The 18,014-nt window shown below is 41.7% G+C and overlaps 1 protein-coding gene across 3 annotated transcripts in view; it reads left to right on the forward strand.

Moving 5' to 3' along the window:
- LOC133408282 (solute carrier family 2, facilitated glucose transporter member 1-like) overlaps window positions 1-17,779 on the forward strand; it is a 21,462-nt gene extending 3,683 nt beyond the window's left edge. Inside the window, exons 1-10 of one of the 3 annotated variants that reach the window (XM_061686944.1) lie at window positions 353-543; window positions 1,641-1,733; window positions 7,460-7,620; window positions 7,709-7,949; window positions 12,741-12,903; window positions 13,813-14,000; window positions 14,894-14,998; window positions 15,073-15,174; window positions 15,354-15,557; window positions 16,401-17,779. In XM_061686944.1, the coding sequence (XP_061542928.1) occupies window positions 526-543; window positions 1,641-1,733; window positions 7,460-7,620; window positions 7,709-7,949; window positions 12,741-12,903; window positions 13,813-14,000; window positions 14,894-14,998; window positions 15,073-15,174; window positions 15,354-15,557; window positions 16,401-16,607 (1,482 nt within the window). In that variant the 5' untranslated portion in view covers window positions 353-525 and the 3' untranslated portion in view covers window positions 16,608-17,779. Of the gene's footprint in view, window positions 1-352; window positions 544-587; window positions 646-1,640; window positions 1,734-7,459; window positions 7,621-7,708; window positions 7,950-12,740; window positions 12,904-13,812; window positions 14,001-14,893; window positions 14,999-15,072; window positions 15,175-15,353; window positions 15,558-16,400 lie in introns of those variants that run through there. The other 2 variants (XM_061686954.1, XM_061686962.1) reach the window with 2 other exon arrangements.
- The last annotated feature ends 235 nt before the right edge of the window (window positions 17,780-18,014 follow it).

Raw genomic sequence — 18,014 nt, forward strand, 5'->3', positions numbered from 1 at the left:
TTCATATGCACCAGCTCCCGCATTTCAAATGTAAAAAACAAATCACAGAGGATCAGGCTTATTTAATTGTGACAACCAAAATCGCGATCACAATTGAAATTCAATTAATTGTGCAGCCCGACCGCACAGCAAATACACAAATCATCTACATATGGACTGTATCTTCTTCTGTACATGTAGACTGTTACATTTGTGAAAAACATGAAAAAAAATTATTTTGTTATCATTTTGACATTGTGTTGTGTCCATGTGTTTGTTTTCTTGTTTTTCCATCTCGGCCAATCAGCACAGTGATCTAGCCAGATCCACTTAGGGCTGATGTCATTAAGCTGCTCAGTGCAGTGCAGCACGTGGAATGCTGAGCGATGCACTGCGGGAAGGTTTGCATGTAACTTTGTATCTCAGTACTCAGGGCTGCGTCTGTGACCATGTGTTTTTGCAAACATGTTACTATAGGTACCTAACGGAATACGAGAAATAAAGTTTTTTTCTTTTTTTTCTTTTTCAAGCGTGTGAAAAGGAAACATGGAGTGCACTGGAGAGGTAACTGGTGTAATGAAAACATATGAAAGAAGCATGAGTGATAAACGTAACATGTAAATGACGAAATGATGTTTCTGATGGACAACAATCAAGCAACATTAGGTAAAACTGATTAACGTGTGAAAGAATTATATCTGGTTCTGGTGTTTAAAAGGTTAATACAATCTATGTAGGAATATGGTAATGTTAAGAGTTTTTCTGTAATGTATCGTTTTGTTGTTGATACAGTAACTGTTTTTTTTTTTCTCATAGATGTTGAATGAAAGTATATCCACTAATTAGATTGTTCAATTGTAGAATTGTAGTTCCCGCCAAGTGGCAAGATTATACTGGATTTGCCCCCTGTGCACAGCCAGTCAGGATGGATAGAGCGACATTGCTGTGAGAGTGGATGGATAGATGGACAGAGAGTAGATGTATACTTTTAATTCAAATTGGAAGCAAATTGACGTGACTTTTCCACGAAGATGCACATACAGTACTTACAGTACGTGTTTTGACCGAGTTGTCTATAGTAATAGTGTTACTGTATAGTAAAAAAAGCTTATGTACTTAAATTAAACGCAGTCAGACTAGACAGTGATCCTTGCAACTTAGTTCAAGGGCAATGGCAAGTGGCCAGGAATTTAGTTTCCTTTTATATTCAATGTACAGTACACACCGACCAGCCACAACAACAAACAAAATCATCAAAATATTAGACAGTGTTCATTATAACTGTATGCAGTGTACATACATATAAAGTATACCGTATATTGCTGGTATGAGATTCTTTTTCTATTACACATGCTTAATATACAAATTGAGTTTTGTTAGTTTTTTTTCAGTTGTTACTAATGTTATTTCTGAAATTCCCCCACCAAGTACAAACACTGTATTAAGCCCACACTTATGTGTTGTGCTTTAGGATATTCTTTAGGTCGTATGTGATGTTTATCAGATCATTCAAAGATGTTTGTTGGTAAAGCATCCTGTGAAAATATATGACAGTCATCATCTGTAAAGAATAACGAATATCAAAGTATTTTTGGTGGTCCCATCTAATTCTATGCCTTTTCTATGTTACTGAGTAAATCACCCCATGTCTGTTGTGACAGGTGACACCCCAGCTAATGATGGCTGTGGGCACAGCAGTGATTGGCTCTCTCCAGTTCGGCTACAACACTGGTGTCATCAATGCGCCTCAAAATGTGAGTATAAATTCAAGTCGAGTTTATTTCTATAGCCCTTAATCACAAAAGAGTCTTAAAAGGCTTCACAGGCCCACAGTTGAAAAAGATTGACGACATCCCCTAATCTAAACACCACAATCGGGCAAGGAAAAAATTCAGAACCCCATTTGCATTTGGGTAAAAAAGAGGAAACCTTGAGAAGGGACCGCAGATGGTGGGGATCCCCCTTTAAGGAATGACCAGGCTGCAATGGGTATTGAGTGGGCAACATTTATCACATAGTATGTGCTGTACAATGTTAATTAAGAGGGCATAAGAGTCCATTTAAATAGACAAAGCACTGAAGGTAGAGGCCTCAGGACAGTGGTTCTGCCTCAGGACCTGGCCCGGCCGCTCAGAGCACAATCCACCACAGCAACTGCTCCGGAGAGGTGGTCCACCTCAGATTTTGTACCAGTTGGTTGGTACAGAATCCATACAGCAACAGCCTCAGATTCGGTCATCGCCACCCAGCCCTCTCTCCAATCCAACTCAAAATAATCAAGGGGATTAATGTACAATCCATTTTGCACTGCAATGCTGTGATTGATTTATTTATTAACTTTGCATTTTACAGTAAGAAATTCTGAGAGAAATTAAGCCTTAGACCCCAGGGATGACCCAGGACACGCTGGAGAGACTATGTCTTTCGGCTGGCCTGAGAACGCCTCGGGATCCCCCCGGAAGAGCTGGGGAGAGGGAAGTCTGGGCGTCCCTGCTAAAGCTACTGCCCCCGCGACCCGACCTCGGATAATCGGTAGAAAATGGATGGATGGATGCATCGGTGGATTTCAATCTGAACACACTTCTCTCAATCAATCTGAACCTCTCGTTCTTCCGCCTACTTGCAAAAGATGTGTTTCGATGTACGCAGTTTGACGCTTGCACTTTGCGTGCTAATGTGAGTCACTGAGAGGGTTTAACTCCAATTTGAAGTGACATGGAGCAGTGCAATAATGGGATTATACAGTGCAATGTTGGCATCTTAAAGGATTACCAAATTGAATGTTGGACTTATATTTGGAGTCCTGTTCTAACTATCATGTGGCAAAAAATCGTATGAAAACCTACGACAGAACAATAATAAGTAGGTTGACAGTGTGGTGCACTGAATGGATATATGTTATGTTAAAGTGATATGACTCGACTCAACTGAGAGACAAGCTTAGTATTTTGGGGAGGAGCTAAATTTAGCCTGGGTTGTTAGGGTCGTGGGCATGCTGGCGCCTATCTCAGATGACTGTGGCCAAAAGGTGGGGTACACCCTGAACTGGTCGCCAGCCAGTCGCAGGGCTCAGTCCTTATCCCCTGCAAATAGCATGGGAATACTGTACTGTATTTCCAAGTTTTATGCATTACACCACACACAGAACTAAACTGCATCAACATTTAAATGTTAATTCTGTAGCCCCAATTCACAACAGAAGTTACCTCAAAGCACATTGAGCAGGTCAAAAATCACACATAATACATTAAAGAAAACCATCTGAACCCCACATGAGCGAGCACAGGGGATGAACGAGAGAACAATGGGCACAACAACAGTCGTATCAACAACAGTATTCACATGTTGACAACAGAGCTCCATGATGCCAAGGAACAAGCATCTCTGTAGTTGAAATTCCATGTGTCTCATTTGACCCGTTAACTTGTCAGTCAAGTTAGTCAAAGATCTCTGCGATTCAACTCCTTCATGTAGAGCAGGATAAAGAGTGCCAGGTTAATCTGACAAACTATGTCAACTCTTTGCACCTCGTAGGGGCTCACTAGCCAAACTAGCTCAAGGTGATCAATCAGATCCAATGTTATTCCGAAGACTCAGAAACGCAAGAACGCACTTCACCCCGAGATGGGATACTGGCGCCTCAATCTGGAGCTAAGTATAGTGGTTGGATGTTTGCCCAAATGAGCTACATGGGTATGCTGTAGTGAGATACTGATTGACTAGATATAACACACACGGTAGGTGCGAATGTTAGTGCAAATGGTTGTTTGTTTCTGTGTGCCCTGCGATTGGCTGGCGACCAGTTCAGGGAGTACCACGCCTCTCGCCCAAAGATAGCTGGGATGGTGTCCAGCCCGCCCGTGACCCTAGTGAGGATAAGCGGGACGGAAAATGGATGCATGGATGGATAACACACACGCCTGCACGTATGCAGGCGCGCGCACACAGACACACACACACACACACACACACTCAGACCTGGATTTTGCTTGAAGTTGAAAATGCCACCTTTGAAAAGGTTGTGGGCTTTTCAATGTCTCTTTGGTTCGCTGCCTACATATTGTGTTATTTCCCTGCGCCTTCAGATCGCAGAATGAGCTCAGAGTCCAAGTGCTCTTGCTGTTTCTTGGTGGAGTGATGGAAGGTGCCATCATCTGATTGAGACCTCAACTTGAAGGAGGACTGAATGGCCTCCCTAATCTTATAATCACAGTCTGTCCATATCCAATCATAAATGTGACATTAGGATCGACTTTGTAGCATGGTGGTGGATAATTCTGCAGGACTCTCCCGGCAGACGCAAATATTTGGTGCTGTTGTGATGAGAACATTTGGTCCAGGCTACAGTCTGAGATATATTTAAGTCACACCTACAGGAGAGCTCTTTACACATGATTATGTTATGACAGCTTCATAGAACTGTGACCTTCAGCATTCACGAGGGCAACTCGCAGAGGACTGTGAAGCTGCCAAGATGTCACTCGCTACAACAAATGTTCTGGAGTGTCAATAAAAAAATATGGATTGCTTCTTCCAGTTTGGGGGTTAAGTTCTGCCTGAAGTTGAGGAATGTAGGTGTCTCTTGGTCTTGTTCACAAGTCTGGAATTGATATGGATCACTGTGGTCTGCAGTGGTGCATTTTCCAGAGTGTTCTGGAGAGAAGGGAGTTGAGCTGTTCTGACCCCCGCCTTTTGTCACAAGCTCTGAAAAGTAACAAACAGGATGAGGTCACAGATATAAGCAGCCTATTCGGTCACAGGAGGTCTCAAATGACTGTTTGAGTTAGGGTGAGGAGCTTGTTTAGACGGAATGAACGTAGAGAAGTGCCTCTTCTTCACATTGAGATGAGCCAGATGAAGTGTATCGGTCATTTAATACAGATGCCTCCTGGATGCCTCACTTCTGAGATCTTCCAGGGTGTCCAACTGGCCTGGGAAGGCCTCGGTGACCTTCCAGTGGAAGGTGGCCAAAGACTCAGAAGTGTGGGCATTGCTGCTGAGACTGCTGCCCCTCCAACCCTCAAGATAAGAGGAAGACAATTATGGTTTTGTAACTTTTTCAATTGCATACTTCAACCATCACAGTTTTTTTCAGATTCCCCATTCAGGAAATATATTTCGGGAAATCAAAACAATCCAAACACTGTGTGTGCGTTGTGGGTGCGTGCGTGTGTGTGTGTGTGTGTGTGTGTGTGCGTCTGTGTGCAAAGAATAAAGAGGTTGCAGAGACAGAACATTTCCTCTCAATTCATATAGTACTTTCTTCAAAATGGTCCTCCAAGGATCAAGAATTATACCTCAGTTTACTAACCCTCTTTTAGTCTTGCTGAAATTACCCTTTTTTGAGGGGTTGACCCTGAGCTGGATGCACGTTGACACATAAATCTAAAAAAGCAAACGTGAAGTGCAAAGCCCATGTTTTCCCTTGTCGAGACAGCACTTCATCACTAAGACTCTGAACTTGTCAATTATTATGCTGATCTGTGTATGTGTTGCATGCAGTGAAGACATCGTCAACCAAAAAAAAAAAACACGGAGGTTGCATCAACAACACCGAGCAATTTAAGTATGTGCCGCTTATCAAAAGCTAAAGCTGCTAGCTAACACTAATTTGTGCATCCAACAAAACTCAATGCAGCACTGCTTACTTTTGTCATTTTTTTTTAACGTTTATTTACCCAGGTAAGACAATTGAGAACAGATTATCATTTGCAATACCAACCTGGCAGCACACAGCAGAGTAAAACAAAGAACCAAACTTTTGGCTTTGGCATGAGAGTGTTTCAGACAGTGTAGTCCGAACATTGCTTGAAAATGGCAGATCTTTGCCCAGCTTAGCTGTTAAGTCACAGGTGGAGAAACCTGGTGAGGGGAAGGTTAATATGTAAATTTAGAGCTTGCTCACAGACACATTTTCTGAAATAGGCAGATAACTAAAGTTGTACATGTCGTCGTGAGGCCTGGACTGAAACTGAAAAAAAACTGAAATATTACACAGCCATAAGTATTCAGATCCTTTGCTAAGTATTTAGTAGAAGCACCCTTTTGAGCTAATACAGCCATGAGTCTTTTTGGGAATGATGCAACAGGTTTTTCACACCTGGATTTGGGGATCTTCTGCCATTCGTCCTTGCAGATCCTCTCCAGTTCTTTCAAGTTGGATGGTGAACGTTGGTGGTGAGCCATTTTCAGGTTTCTCCTGAGATGCTCAATTGGGTTTAAGTCAGGGCTCTGGCTGGGCCATTGAAGAAGTCGTTGTTCTGAAGCCACTCCTTCTGTATTTTAGCTGTGTGCTTAGGGTCAATGTCTTGTTGGAAGGTGAACCTTCGGCCCAGTTTGAGATCCTGAGCACTCTGGAGAAGGTTTTTGTCCAGGATATCCCTGTACTTGGCCGCATTCATCTTTCCTTTGATTGCAACCAGTTGTCCTGTTCCTGCAGCTGAAAAACACACCCACAGCATGATGCTGCCACCACCCTGCTTCACCGTTGGGACTGTATTGGACAGGTGATGAGCAGTGTCTGGTTTTCTCCACACATACCGCTTAGAATTAAGGCCAAAAAGCTCTATCTTGGTCTCATCAGACCAGATAATCTTATTTCTTACCATCTTGGAGTCTTCAGGTTTTTTTTAGCAAATTCCTTGCAGGCTTTCATGTGTGGAGAGGAGAGGCTTCCATTGGGCCACTCTTCCATAAAGCTCCGACTGGTGGAGGGCTGCAGTGATGATTGACTATCTAGAACTTTCTCCCATCTCCAGACTGCATCTCTGGAGCTCAGCCACAGTGATTTTTGGGTTCTTCTTTACCTCTCTCATCAAGGCTCTTCTCCCCCGATTGCTCAGTTTGGCCAGACGGCCAGCTCTAGGAAGGGTTCTGGTCGTCCCAAATGTCTTCCATTTAAAGATTATGGAGACCATTGTTCTCTTAGGAACCTCAAGTGCAGCAGAATTTTTTTTGTAACCTTGGCCAGATGTGTGCCTTGCCACAATTCTGTCTCTGAGCTCTTCAGGCAGTTCCTTTGACCTCATGATTTTCATTTGCTCTGACAGGCACTCTGAGCTGTAAGGTCTTATATAGACAGGTGTGTGGCTCTCCTAATCAAGTCCAATCCGTATAATCAAACACAGCTGGACTCCAATGAAGGTGTAGAACCATCTCAAGGATGATTAGAAGAAATGGACACCAACCGAGTTAAATATGAGTGTCACAGCAAAGGGTCTGAATACTTATGACTGTGTGATTGTTCAGTTTTTCGTTTTTAATAAAGCTGCAAAAATTTCAACAATCCTGTTTTTTTCTGTCAATATGGGGAGCTGTGTGTACATTAATGAGGGGAAAAAAATAACTTAAATTATTTTAGCAAATGGCTGTAAAACGACAGAGTGAAAAATGTAAGGGGGTCTGAATACTTTCCGTACCCACTGTATATATATATATATATTTATTTATTTAAAAATAATTTTGCGATGTTTTGATTCAGATCATTGAAAATTTCTACAATGAGACATGGACCAGCAGGTTTTCCGAGCCCATCTCCCACACCACACTAACAGCTCTGTGGTCCCTCTCTGTGGCTATCTTCTCTGTGGGTGGAATGTTTGGTTCCTTCTCAGTTGGCCTCTTTGTGAACTGCTTCGGCAGGTAGGAGTCCTGTGTCAATTAATATTGAGCCAATTAGGATAAAATGAAATGAAATAAAATAAAATAATTTGCGTTTTTCTTCCTGAAGGAGGAACTCCATGCTCATGGCCAACGTGCTCGCTCTCATCGCTGCTTTACTCATGGGCTTCTCCAAGCTGGCAGCTTCATGGGAGCTCCTCATCATTGGGCGCTTCACCGTGGGCCTGTATTCTGGCCTGTCCACTGGCTTTGTGCCCATGTACGTAGAGGAAATTTCCCCTACGTCTCTCCGTGGAGCAATGGGCACTTTACATCAGTTGGGTGTCGTCATCGGTATCCTCTTGGCACAGGTAAATTACTTCATCATCAAACAACTACATCGTTCCACCGCTATATCACACATTTTCTAAGCTATCATTTTTATGGGTCTTTACTGCGTAGCTTCTTACTGTAATGCCTTTATATATGGGAAAGGGGAGCGACAGTCGCCGACGCAACCTTTACCATCTATTGTTGGCCACAGTTCAAGTCTGCTCCTTTGGAACAGCCTGCCAGAGGGCATCAGGACTGCAGAAACTGTTGATGTTCAACAATGATGAGGCTCAAGTTCTTACAATATTTACAACCCCAATTCCAATGAAGTTGGGACGTTGTGTTAAACATAAATAAAAACAGAATAAAAAAACATGTTTAACCTATATTTAATTGAATACACTACACAGACAAAATATTTAATGTTCACACAGATAAACTTTATTGTTTTTAGCAAATAATCATTAAGTTTGAATGCTATGGCTGCAGCACGTTCCAAAAAAGCTGGGACAGGTGGCAAAAAAGACTGAGAAAGTTGAGGAATGCTCATCAAACACCTGTTTGGAACATCCCACAGGTGAACAGGCTAATTGGGAACAAGTGGGTGCCTCTTTGTGAACAAGTGCGTGAGAAAATAGTCGAACAGTTTAAGGACAATGTTCCTCAACGTACAATTGCAAGGAATTTAGGGATTTCATCATCTACGGTCCACCATATCATCAAAAGGTTCAGAGAATCTGGAGAAATCGCTACATGTAAGCGGCAAGGCCGCAAACCAACATTGAATGCCCGTGACCTTCGATCCCTCAGGCGGCACTGCATCAAAAACCCGACATCAATGTGTAAAGGATATCACCACATGGGCTCAGGAACACTTCAGAAAACCAATGTCAGTAAATACAATTCGGCGCTACATCCGTAAGTGCAACTTGAAACTCTACTATGCAAACAAAAGCCATTTATCAACAACACGCAGAAATGCAGCCGGCTTCTCTGGGCCAAAGGTCATCCTAAAATGGACTGATGCAAAGTGGAAAAGTGTTCTGTGGTCCGACGAGTCCACATTTCAAATTGTTTTTGGAAATTACCAAAGAGGAAATAAAGAGGAAACAAATACCGAATGCGCAAAGTTTGTCGTTAGAATTATTAATAAATTGACAGAGACAAACTATAATTAGTGAGGTCATAATGACTTTTCCTTTTTGCCATCGAGTCAGGTGCAGTACGTTGAAGTTGATATTTTACTACATTTCAGGAATTCACAGGATTGTTATAACCAATCTGACCTAAGTATTATGAACAACAACAATGAACAATGTTATTAGTCCGTGATTGACAGAAATTCCTTACATTCAATACATAGAAATAAGGACTGGTGTAATATGGACAAAATAATATTTTTTTTTATTTTTTATTTACTATACTTGGGATACTAACTTTCTGTGGCTATATTATGTCATTTTTAGTCACTTTTTCCTCACTGTACTAAATGTACTTAGCGTATTTTCACGACTATAAGGCGCACTTAAAAGTCTTAAATTTTCTCCAAAATGGACGGGGCACCTTATAATGCGGCGCGCCTTTTGTGTGCACCGAGTTCCGAAATCTATAAATGTTGTTGTGTGATGAGCGCTCCGCTTGACTGACTGGGAGCATTTCCCGTCGAGACGCTGCTTATACAGAGGAAAAGCGGACGTGGCTGAGGACAGCAAGCGGCCGTAAAGGGGGAAGGGTGCGCGTGAAGGAGGACGCTAAAGGCACGCCCCCAGCAGGTATATAGCGCCGGTCAAGCCAGCCTCCACTCGTAAAGTAGCAATCAAGCCAGCCGCCCCCAATTTTGTTCATACGAGGCATTACGGTAATAAGTCGCCAACTCGCGGCGATAGACACCTTCAAAATAAAAGCTTCCTGGCGTGTTTGATTGAGAACTTTCTCAGCTGTTCATTTCGGATACAGAAGATGAGGACTTTGATGGATTTGTGGATGAGGATTGGTCAAAAAATAACGTGAGTACATTGTTAAATACTTCAATAAAGTACAACCGAACTCAGTTTTGCTCCCGCTGCCTTTTTAAAAACATTGTTTTAGTGTGCATGCATGCTACCGTATGTTTTAAGCTAGCGTATGTTTTAGCATGCCTGCTGCGCCCAATACTACGGTGCACCTTATGTATGTGTTAAATACAGAAATAGAACCCGTAACTTAGACTGCACCTTTTAATACGGCGCAGTCTAAATAAGGTCGTGAAAATACGGTAATTTATATTTATTTATTTATTTAGTATTATAAATAAAAATATAAAATGAATTCGGTAAATAGGTATTACCCCATTCTGCATTAGTATGTACTGATTTCAAATGCCCATTTACTAATAAAATCTTCTTCTTTTTTTAACCTAATATTTGGATCAAGTTGAATGGCTGATACATTTCTGTGCTGAAATATACTGTAGTACAACAGTCACTTGGACATAAGGTGACACAAAGCATATTTTTGCCATTTATGTCAAATTATTTGTATTATTTTGTCAAACTTTCACATATTTATATAGAAGGATATAGTAAATGAGGATGAAAACTCAATTGAATTGAATTGACATTGCAGGTTCATATAAACTCTCACAGTGACCCACTTTATGTCAGGTGCGGCCTCATTTAATAACGACAAAACAAGAACAGCACTCAGTCGTGTGCAGACTCCCACCAAGGCTGAATAATCCCAAATAAATCAGTTTTGACTTTTTTGAGTAATTATGAAGTGCAAAGGTCATATCAGAATCAGAAACATCTTTATTTGCCAAGTATGTCCAAAACACACAAGGAATTTGTCTCCGGTAGTTGGAGCCCCTCTAGTACAACAGACAGTCAATTTACAGAACACTTTGGGGACATAAAGACATTGACAAAAAACAATTGTGCAAAAAGATGCAGAGTCCTCTAGCACTTAGAGCAGTTCGAACGACTAATATTGCAATAGTCCGGTGCAATGACCATTGTGCAAAGGGCGCTGAGACTTCAAGGAGTGTATCCGGTTTAAAGTGACGAGTAGTGCGATCATCTGGGACAATGTTGGTTGTGCAAATGTTACAGATACTCCTCAATCAGTGTGCAAATGGAGCAGATGCTACTCTGGCATGAGTGGCCAGTATATGCAAATAGTGCAGCATGGCAAGACAACTACAGTGAGTGCACGAGTAATACGTAATTGGCCCCACAGAAATGTGGCAACGAACTCAAGTCAAAAAATGTCCAGCTTGTTGTAATGGAATTATAGGTTAGCTGTTTAAGAAGTTGATCGCAAGAGGGAAGAAGCTGTTGGAATGTCTACTAGTTCTAGTTTGCGTTGATCGGTAGCGCCTACCCAGTTTCACTCCACACACGGATCCACTCCTGCCCTATCTCTGCAGTTCAATCTGCTAAGGGATTTGTTTTGGTTATGCACAAATGCTGACCGCTGTAAAATTTGGTCTTTTGAGCGCAACAGTATTAGCCCTCACCCATTAAATAAAAAAAACTGTACATATTACAGATACTGTTCTACACCTGCTGGTGTGCGTGCAGTAATCTGGAAGTTGAAGTTGCATAAAGGGTAAAGTTCATTGATGATGATCAAAAGTAGACTGTATACCAAACTTAAGCTAAAGCTAAACTCCAGCAGTTCTAATTTCCATTTGCCAGTCTATGACATTTCCCTGCGTATGTTAGCATTAAACTAACATTTGTGTTAGAGATCTTCAGGTGTGCTGTGGGAAATTATCCAATTTATTTGAATTGGTCCAAAAACAATGATTTATTTACTACAAATAATGTTTATTTGTTCATCAATCTGTGCTACAGACATATACTGACGGGTAGAATATTTACAGTAAATGGTCTCCCACTGGATTGCATAAGGTACAATTATCCTGTGTATCCACCTGGTGATTTCAGACTGAGTACATTTCAGATGAGATCATCGTCATTTTAGTTTTCATTCTTGTTGTGACAAGAAGAAAGCAAAAATGAAAAAGACATGCATCCTTGCTCAAAGAGATTTGAGGTTTTCTTGACCGAATCAAGGTAAAATAAATAACATAAATAAATGTAATTTTTGAGTGGCGGCGTGCGGGGATGTTTTCTAAAGTAAAATATATGCCTCGGCTCAGTAAAGGTTGGGAAACACTGTTAAACTAACGATAATGGCAGTGATGTTGTGTTGACGCATTTTCAATGAACATTTATGACAAATAAATAGCTTAAAGAGAGAACTCTTGACTTCTCATTTCGATAATTGTTCTGCCAAACTAAAAACAGCACATTGAAGAAGGGCAGAATACATACAAATACATATTTTTAATGTATTTGACCTTATTTATGCAGATAAGAAAATTGGGAACAATTTTCATTTGCTGTGTCGACCTGGCAAATATGATAAGAAATATGAGCGAAAACAAAGACTGCCAACCTTACTGTAGGAAATAAACGAATGGCGAATGGAAATAAAAAATACTGTTTGTGCCACAATAAAATATGCACAACAAAAATAATACGTCACGTTTTAGACATGATGAGGGTGTGCTCTTGAGCAGAGCAGATCTGAATGCTCCAGTTTGTGTGGATTTGCTTTAAAAACTTCAACAGTTAAACAGGGCTTAACCGGCGGTGAAAGGTTATGGCTTACAGTCCAAATTGTACGATATACAGTATAGTTTTTAATGAATTTGGACTGAAAGGAACAGTAAGCTCAAATCTATTGGGTTCTAGTTGGAATAACTGCTGTAAGATACTCCGGAAGAACAACAGCTACATGATGTATCATGTATGTAACAATGTCCCTCATATGTTGCGCAGCTTTTGGGGATTGAATCCATCATGGGGAACGCCTCCCTCTGGCCCCTGTTGTTAGGGTTCACGCTACTGCCAGCCATTGTGCAGTCTGTCCTGCTGCCCCTCTGCCCTGAGAGCCCGAGATACCTCCTCATCAACTGCAACAAGGAGAGCCAAGCCAACAGCGGTGAGACACCCAAAAATATACTCAGACAAATACAGTATGTATTTGCAGTACTGTACACATTATTGGTTGCATGAGTAAAAAGGTGATCAAAATGGAATAAATGGCAATAAGATATTCACGTATTACATTACCCATACTGGTAAAAAACAAAAAAATGCTCACACTTACTAATTGTCATTCTAATATTAATAGAATAAAAATTCTTTCAGCAAATCATTTGACAAACAAAAAAATGTATTTATGACTATGATTACTATGACGATGATGATTATTATTATTACTATTAAATTGTGCACATCCATATTTAGTGATGTGACTGTGTTCATTCAACCCTATGTTGATTACATCTGTGATCATACGAATTTGACAAATGTACAAAACAAAACAATAACCAATTAGGTTCATCTTATGAAGCCATCAAACTTCTCTGGCACTTTTCCTCATTATCATCATTCCTCATTGTGGGTGAGCTGGAGTCTATCCCAGCTTACTTTAGGCGAGGGGCGGCGTACACCTTGGACTGGTCACAATAGACTGACTGGTTGGAGCGTGTTAGACAATTTAAATTTGAAGAATGTCAAAGCGGCCCCGGCATCCTTTGATTTTTCTGTTTGCTGCCCTTGGAGGAAAGGATTTGGACACAACCGACTTTAAAATGTCCATCGCTCGTCTGAATGTGACCGTGAATGGTTGTTTGGCTTCAGTATGCGTTCCGTGCGACTGGCTGACGACCAGTACAGGGTGCACCTGGCCTCTTGCCCAAAGTCAGCCGGGATAGGCTCCAGCTCACCAATGACCCAAATGAGGCCCCATAGAAAATGCATGGGCGGTGGTGTATTTATATTATGTACTTGAAATCTAACTTGAATTTATCCATTGTAAGGTTTGCACTTCCTACTTGTTTTGCAGTGTTAGTAAAGCTACGTGGCACCGACGACGTGAGTGAAGACATGGCGGAGATGAAGGAAGAGAGCCGACAGATGATGGCAGAGACAAAAGTGACCATATTAGAGCTCTTGCGCGCTCCTGTTTATCGCCAGCCTGTCCTTGTTGCTGTGATGCTGCAGCTCTCGCAGCAGCTGTCTGGGATCAACGCTGTAAGTTGGCCAGCAACTACTGTGTTCCATCCACTGCCGTGTGATCACTGGACAGAACATCAAGCGTCAAGTCAGCTGGGATTGACTTCATCTTGCCTGTAACCCTGAAAAGGATCAATGGTGGAGAAAGCAGGGGGATAAGCATACTGTACATTTGTGCATGCCATTCTGCTAAACGAGGACTAGTTCAGCTTCGTGATACATTATTAATCCTGATATGCAGTAGCAGTGATAATAAGGAGAATAGCACTAGTCAGTGGAGCGCGGACCCTCACCAAGGCCAAACGACTTCACGTGAGTAGTGGGCGGTCAGAGCCAGCAAGCTTTCAGAAGCGCTGACTGAAATTCACAACCTAATTCTAATATTTGTTCCATGAAATAGAATTCATTTATTCTCAACAGTCTACTTTCTTCATTTTGTAGCATTTCACTTGGCTGGCATTTGATCAATTGAAATTTGAAACACTTCTCTTGAAATGTCTTTACTCCGGTTCCTATTTGGCTAAATGTTTGCATAAAGCAACTGTTAGCATGTTAGCTTTACTTCAATTTCCCTTAGAATTAGTGGGCCTCCCCCAAAACAGAGGACGATGTACAATTCTTATCGATCTGCCTTACCACTTTGGCTCCTCAGGTTGTGATCTTTCTGTTGGTATGACAACTGTTAGCTTCTGACCAATTCTCATGATATTCGTATAGTATTAGTATCAACATTTGTAAATGTTCCAGTTCATGCTACGACACTTCAGTTTGATGTCAGATCTTCAGTCTTCACACTCAATTGCATTCTCTGGTTTTATTGTACAGTTGCTACATTTTGCATTATTTTGGCAGACTTTACTAAGTCATTTAATGCAAGCAGCCTCAGTCCCTCTCGTGTCCTCCCCTTTTAGGTGTTCTACTATTCTACCGGAATCTTTGCAAGAGCAGGTGTGTCCCAGCCTGTCTATGCAACCATCGGAGCAGGAGTAGTAAACACAGCATTCACAGTTGTTTCTGTAAGCAACAAAAAGTGTTTTGAAAATGTAATATTCTATGTTTAGAATGACAGCAACACTCTCTTTTTGCACAGTTGTTTGTGGTGGAGCGTGTGGGCAGAAGGCCACTGCACCTGACTGGTTTATTGGGAATGGCAATTTCCGCAATTGTTCTAACTCTTGCTCTGGCCTTGTTGGTAAGTGTATGAAATACTGCCACTATTCTTTTATTATTATGTTGCAGTTACTTCTTTTACGATGTGTTCCACTGTTCGGGCTACGTAGAAATTGGTTATTAATTCTATGTTAAAAAATAAAGTGAAGAAGTCATTGTAACAAGTGTCATATTTCTACTGAAAGCTACTGTGTCCCACAGGATCAATACAACTGGATGTCCTACGTGAGCATTGTGGCCATCCTTAGCTTTGTAGCCTTTTTTGAAATTGGCCCAGGCCCCATCCCATGGTTCATTGTGGCAGAGCTCTTTAGTCAGGGCCCCCGGCCAGCTGCTATCGCAGTTGCTGGCTTCTCGAACTGGTCTGCCAATTTTTTAATTGGCATGAGCTTTCCATATGTGGAGGTAAGGTTGTTGTTGTTGTTTTTCTCTAAATAAACATTCTGTCAAGTAGGCACACGTCTATCACTCTAAACACCCTCAATGCAGCTCATCCATCCATCCATTTTCCAAGCCGCTTATCCTCACTCGGGTCGCGGGCGTGCTGGAGCCCAACCCAGCTATCTTCGGGCAGGAGGCGGGGTACACCCTGAACTGGTTGCCAGCCAATCGCAGGGCAAATATAAACAAACAACCATTCGCACTCACATTCACACCTACGGGCACTTTAGAGTCGTCAATGAACCTACCATGCATGTTTTGGGGATGTGGGAGGAAACCGGAGAAAACCCACACAGGCACGAGGAGAACATGCAAACTCCAGACAGGCGAGGCCAGGGATTGAATCCCGGGCCTCAGAACTGTGAGGCAGACGCTCTAACCAGTCGTCCACCGTACCATCAATGCAGCTCAAATAACTCAATCATCTTGGATCAGACACAGTATCCTTCAAAATCAGTAGGGATATTTTTCCAACACAGCACAATAAGATGTAAGAACAAACTTAAATCCAAACAGTGCGCAACACAATAGGATAATGAAACAGATTGTAGACTCAATAAGCAATCATGTTTAATAGCAGTTTAATATTGTTCATTCATAATTTTTGAACCATTTGAACGTCTGTGCAGCCAATTTTATTTTTTTGTCCGAACAAGGAAGCAGCCGCTTCTCCTCTTCTCTAGAATCAAGTTGCTTGGCCGCAGTGCTTGTTTGTAGAACTGAAATACTGTTGAGAAAGACTTGCACTCTTTTCTGTGCTGTGCTGTACTACATTCAACTTGAACATTTGTGTTTGTCTCCCTTCAGCAACTCTGTGGCCCTTATGTCTTCGTCATCTTCACCGTTCTCCTGCTGGGTTTTTTCATCTTTACCTACTTCAAGGTGCCCGAAACCAAGGGACGTACATTTGATGAGATTTCTGCAGGCTTTCGGCAATCAACTGGTCGCGGTGCTGATAAATACTCGGCCTCTGAAGAGTTCAACACACTCAGGGGTGACGATCCTGACCTTTAAAGGATGTGCTCAAATTACATTATAATCCCAATTTATCAGGTTGTTAGGCTCAATTTCCTACTATGATTTGTAATTTTTTTTTGTCCATTCACAGACAGTCAAACTGGGTCAGACTGTTGTCTCAGTTTTGGTGCTAAAAATTACACGATCACACAGGACTGTTGTTTCACCCATCACACAAATACATTGTCCTATGACAATCCCATGAAAATAAACATACCAGCCCCGAAAAGTGGCTCTCGTTTGATCTTAGTTTTGTGTAATTGTTTGCGAGGTTGGTCATTAGGCAATGCAATGGTGTGTGTTCTAATTCAATTTGGTTGGTTTGGGATGCAAGAGACCTTGGCAGCCACAGGCAATACACCACTTTCAGCTTAATCAGGAAACAAAACAACAAGGGCTTTGCGATATGGCCTATATAATATATTCATTAATTCATCTTCCCTACTGCTTATCCTCACTTGGGTCGTGGGCCTGCTGAAGCCTTTCGCAGCTGACTCTGGGCGAGCGGCGGGGTACACCCTGAACTGGTCGCCAGCCAATCGCAGGGCACACACAGTAGAAACAAACATGCCTTCGCACTCAAATTCACACCTACAGGCCGTTTAGAGTCTTCAATTAATCTACCATGCATGTCTTTGGGATGTGGGAGGAAACCGGAGAACCCGGAGAAAACCCACACAGGCAAGGGAGAACATGCAAACTCCACAGAGGCGACGCCGGATTTGAACCCAGGTCCTCAGAACTGTGAGGCAGATGTGCTAACCAGTCGGTCACTGTGCCGCCTAACTATAAATGCATAAAATCTAAAATGACAATGGCATCATTCAAAACAAGTTTTTCTCCATGTTTTTATCCCCGTCTGTAATTTGCTGGCTTTATCCGAATACCAAAAGCTTTGAAAAAGTCCTATTTCAGCAAGATTTTTTGTTTTCTTTCTTCAAGCGTTAACTTGCATCAACTTCCACAGAAATTATTGTAATTTTTTTTATTTTTTTTACAGATAATGTAATAAGTCATTTTTGTCCTAACATGTAAGTAAATAAAGTCCTTAATAAATCAACATTGGAAATGGTTAACAATTTACCATCATAAAATGAACCATAAAACTGTATGACTTGGCTGGTCAATGTCTCTAGTCGAAGAGTAACCGTGCATCCCCTCCAGCTGTCTCATGGTCTTTTCTTATGTAGAAATGTACAGGTGAGGCAGGCAAAATAATTGCACTTTGGAAGCACATACGGTACCTCGGTCAAAAGTTTCCATCATGCTGATAAATCACTGCTTTTGCAACGCATTGGTGGGCACCGTGTCTTGGGCAACGTTCAGTGCAACCAACTCCACGATTTGCCTTTCCCCGGGCTCCTGTCTTGTCATTTGACAAACAATGTGAAAAAGATTCCGCTC

The sequence above is a fragment of the Phycodurus eques genome, chromosome 1, assembly GCF_024500275.1.
Source record: "Phycodurus eques isolate BA_2022a chromosome 1, UOR_Pequ_1.1, whole genome shotgun sequence".
Taxonomy (NCBI): domain Eukaryota; kingdom Metazoa; phylum Chordata; class Actinopteri; order Syngnathiformes; family Syngnathidae; genus Phycodurus; species Phycodurus eques.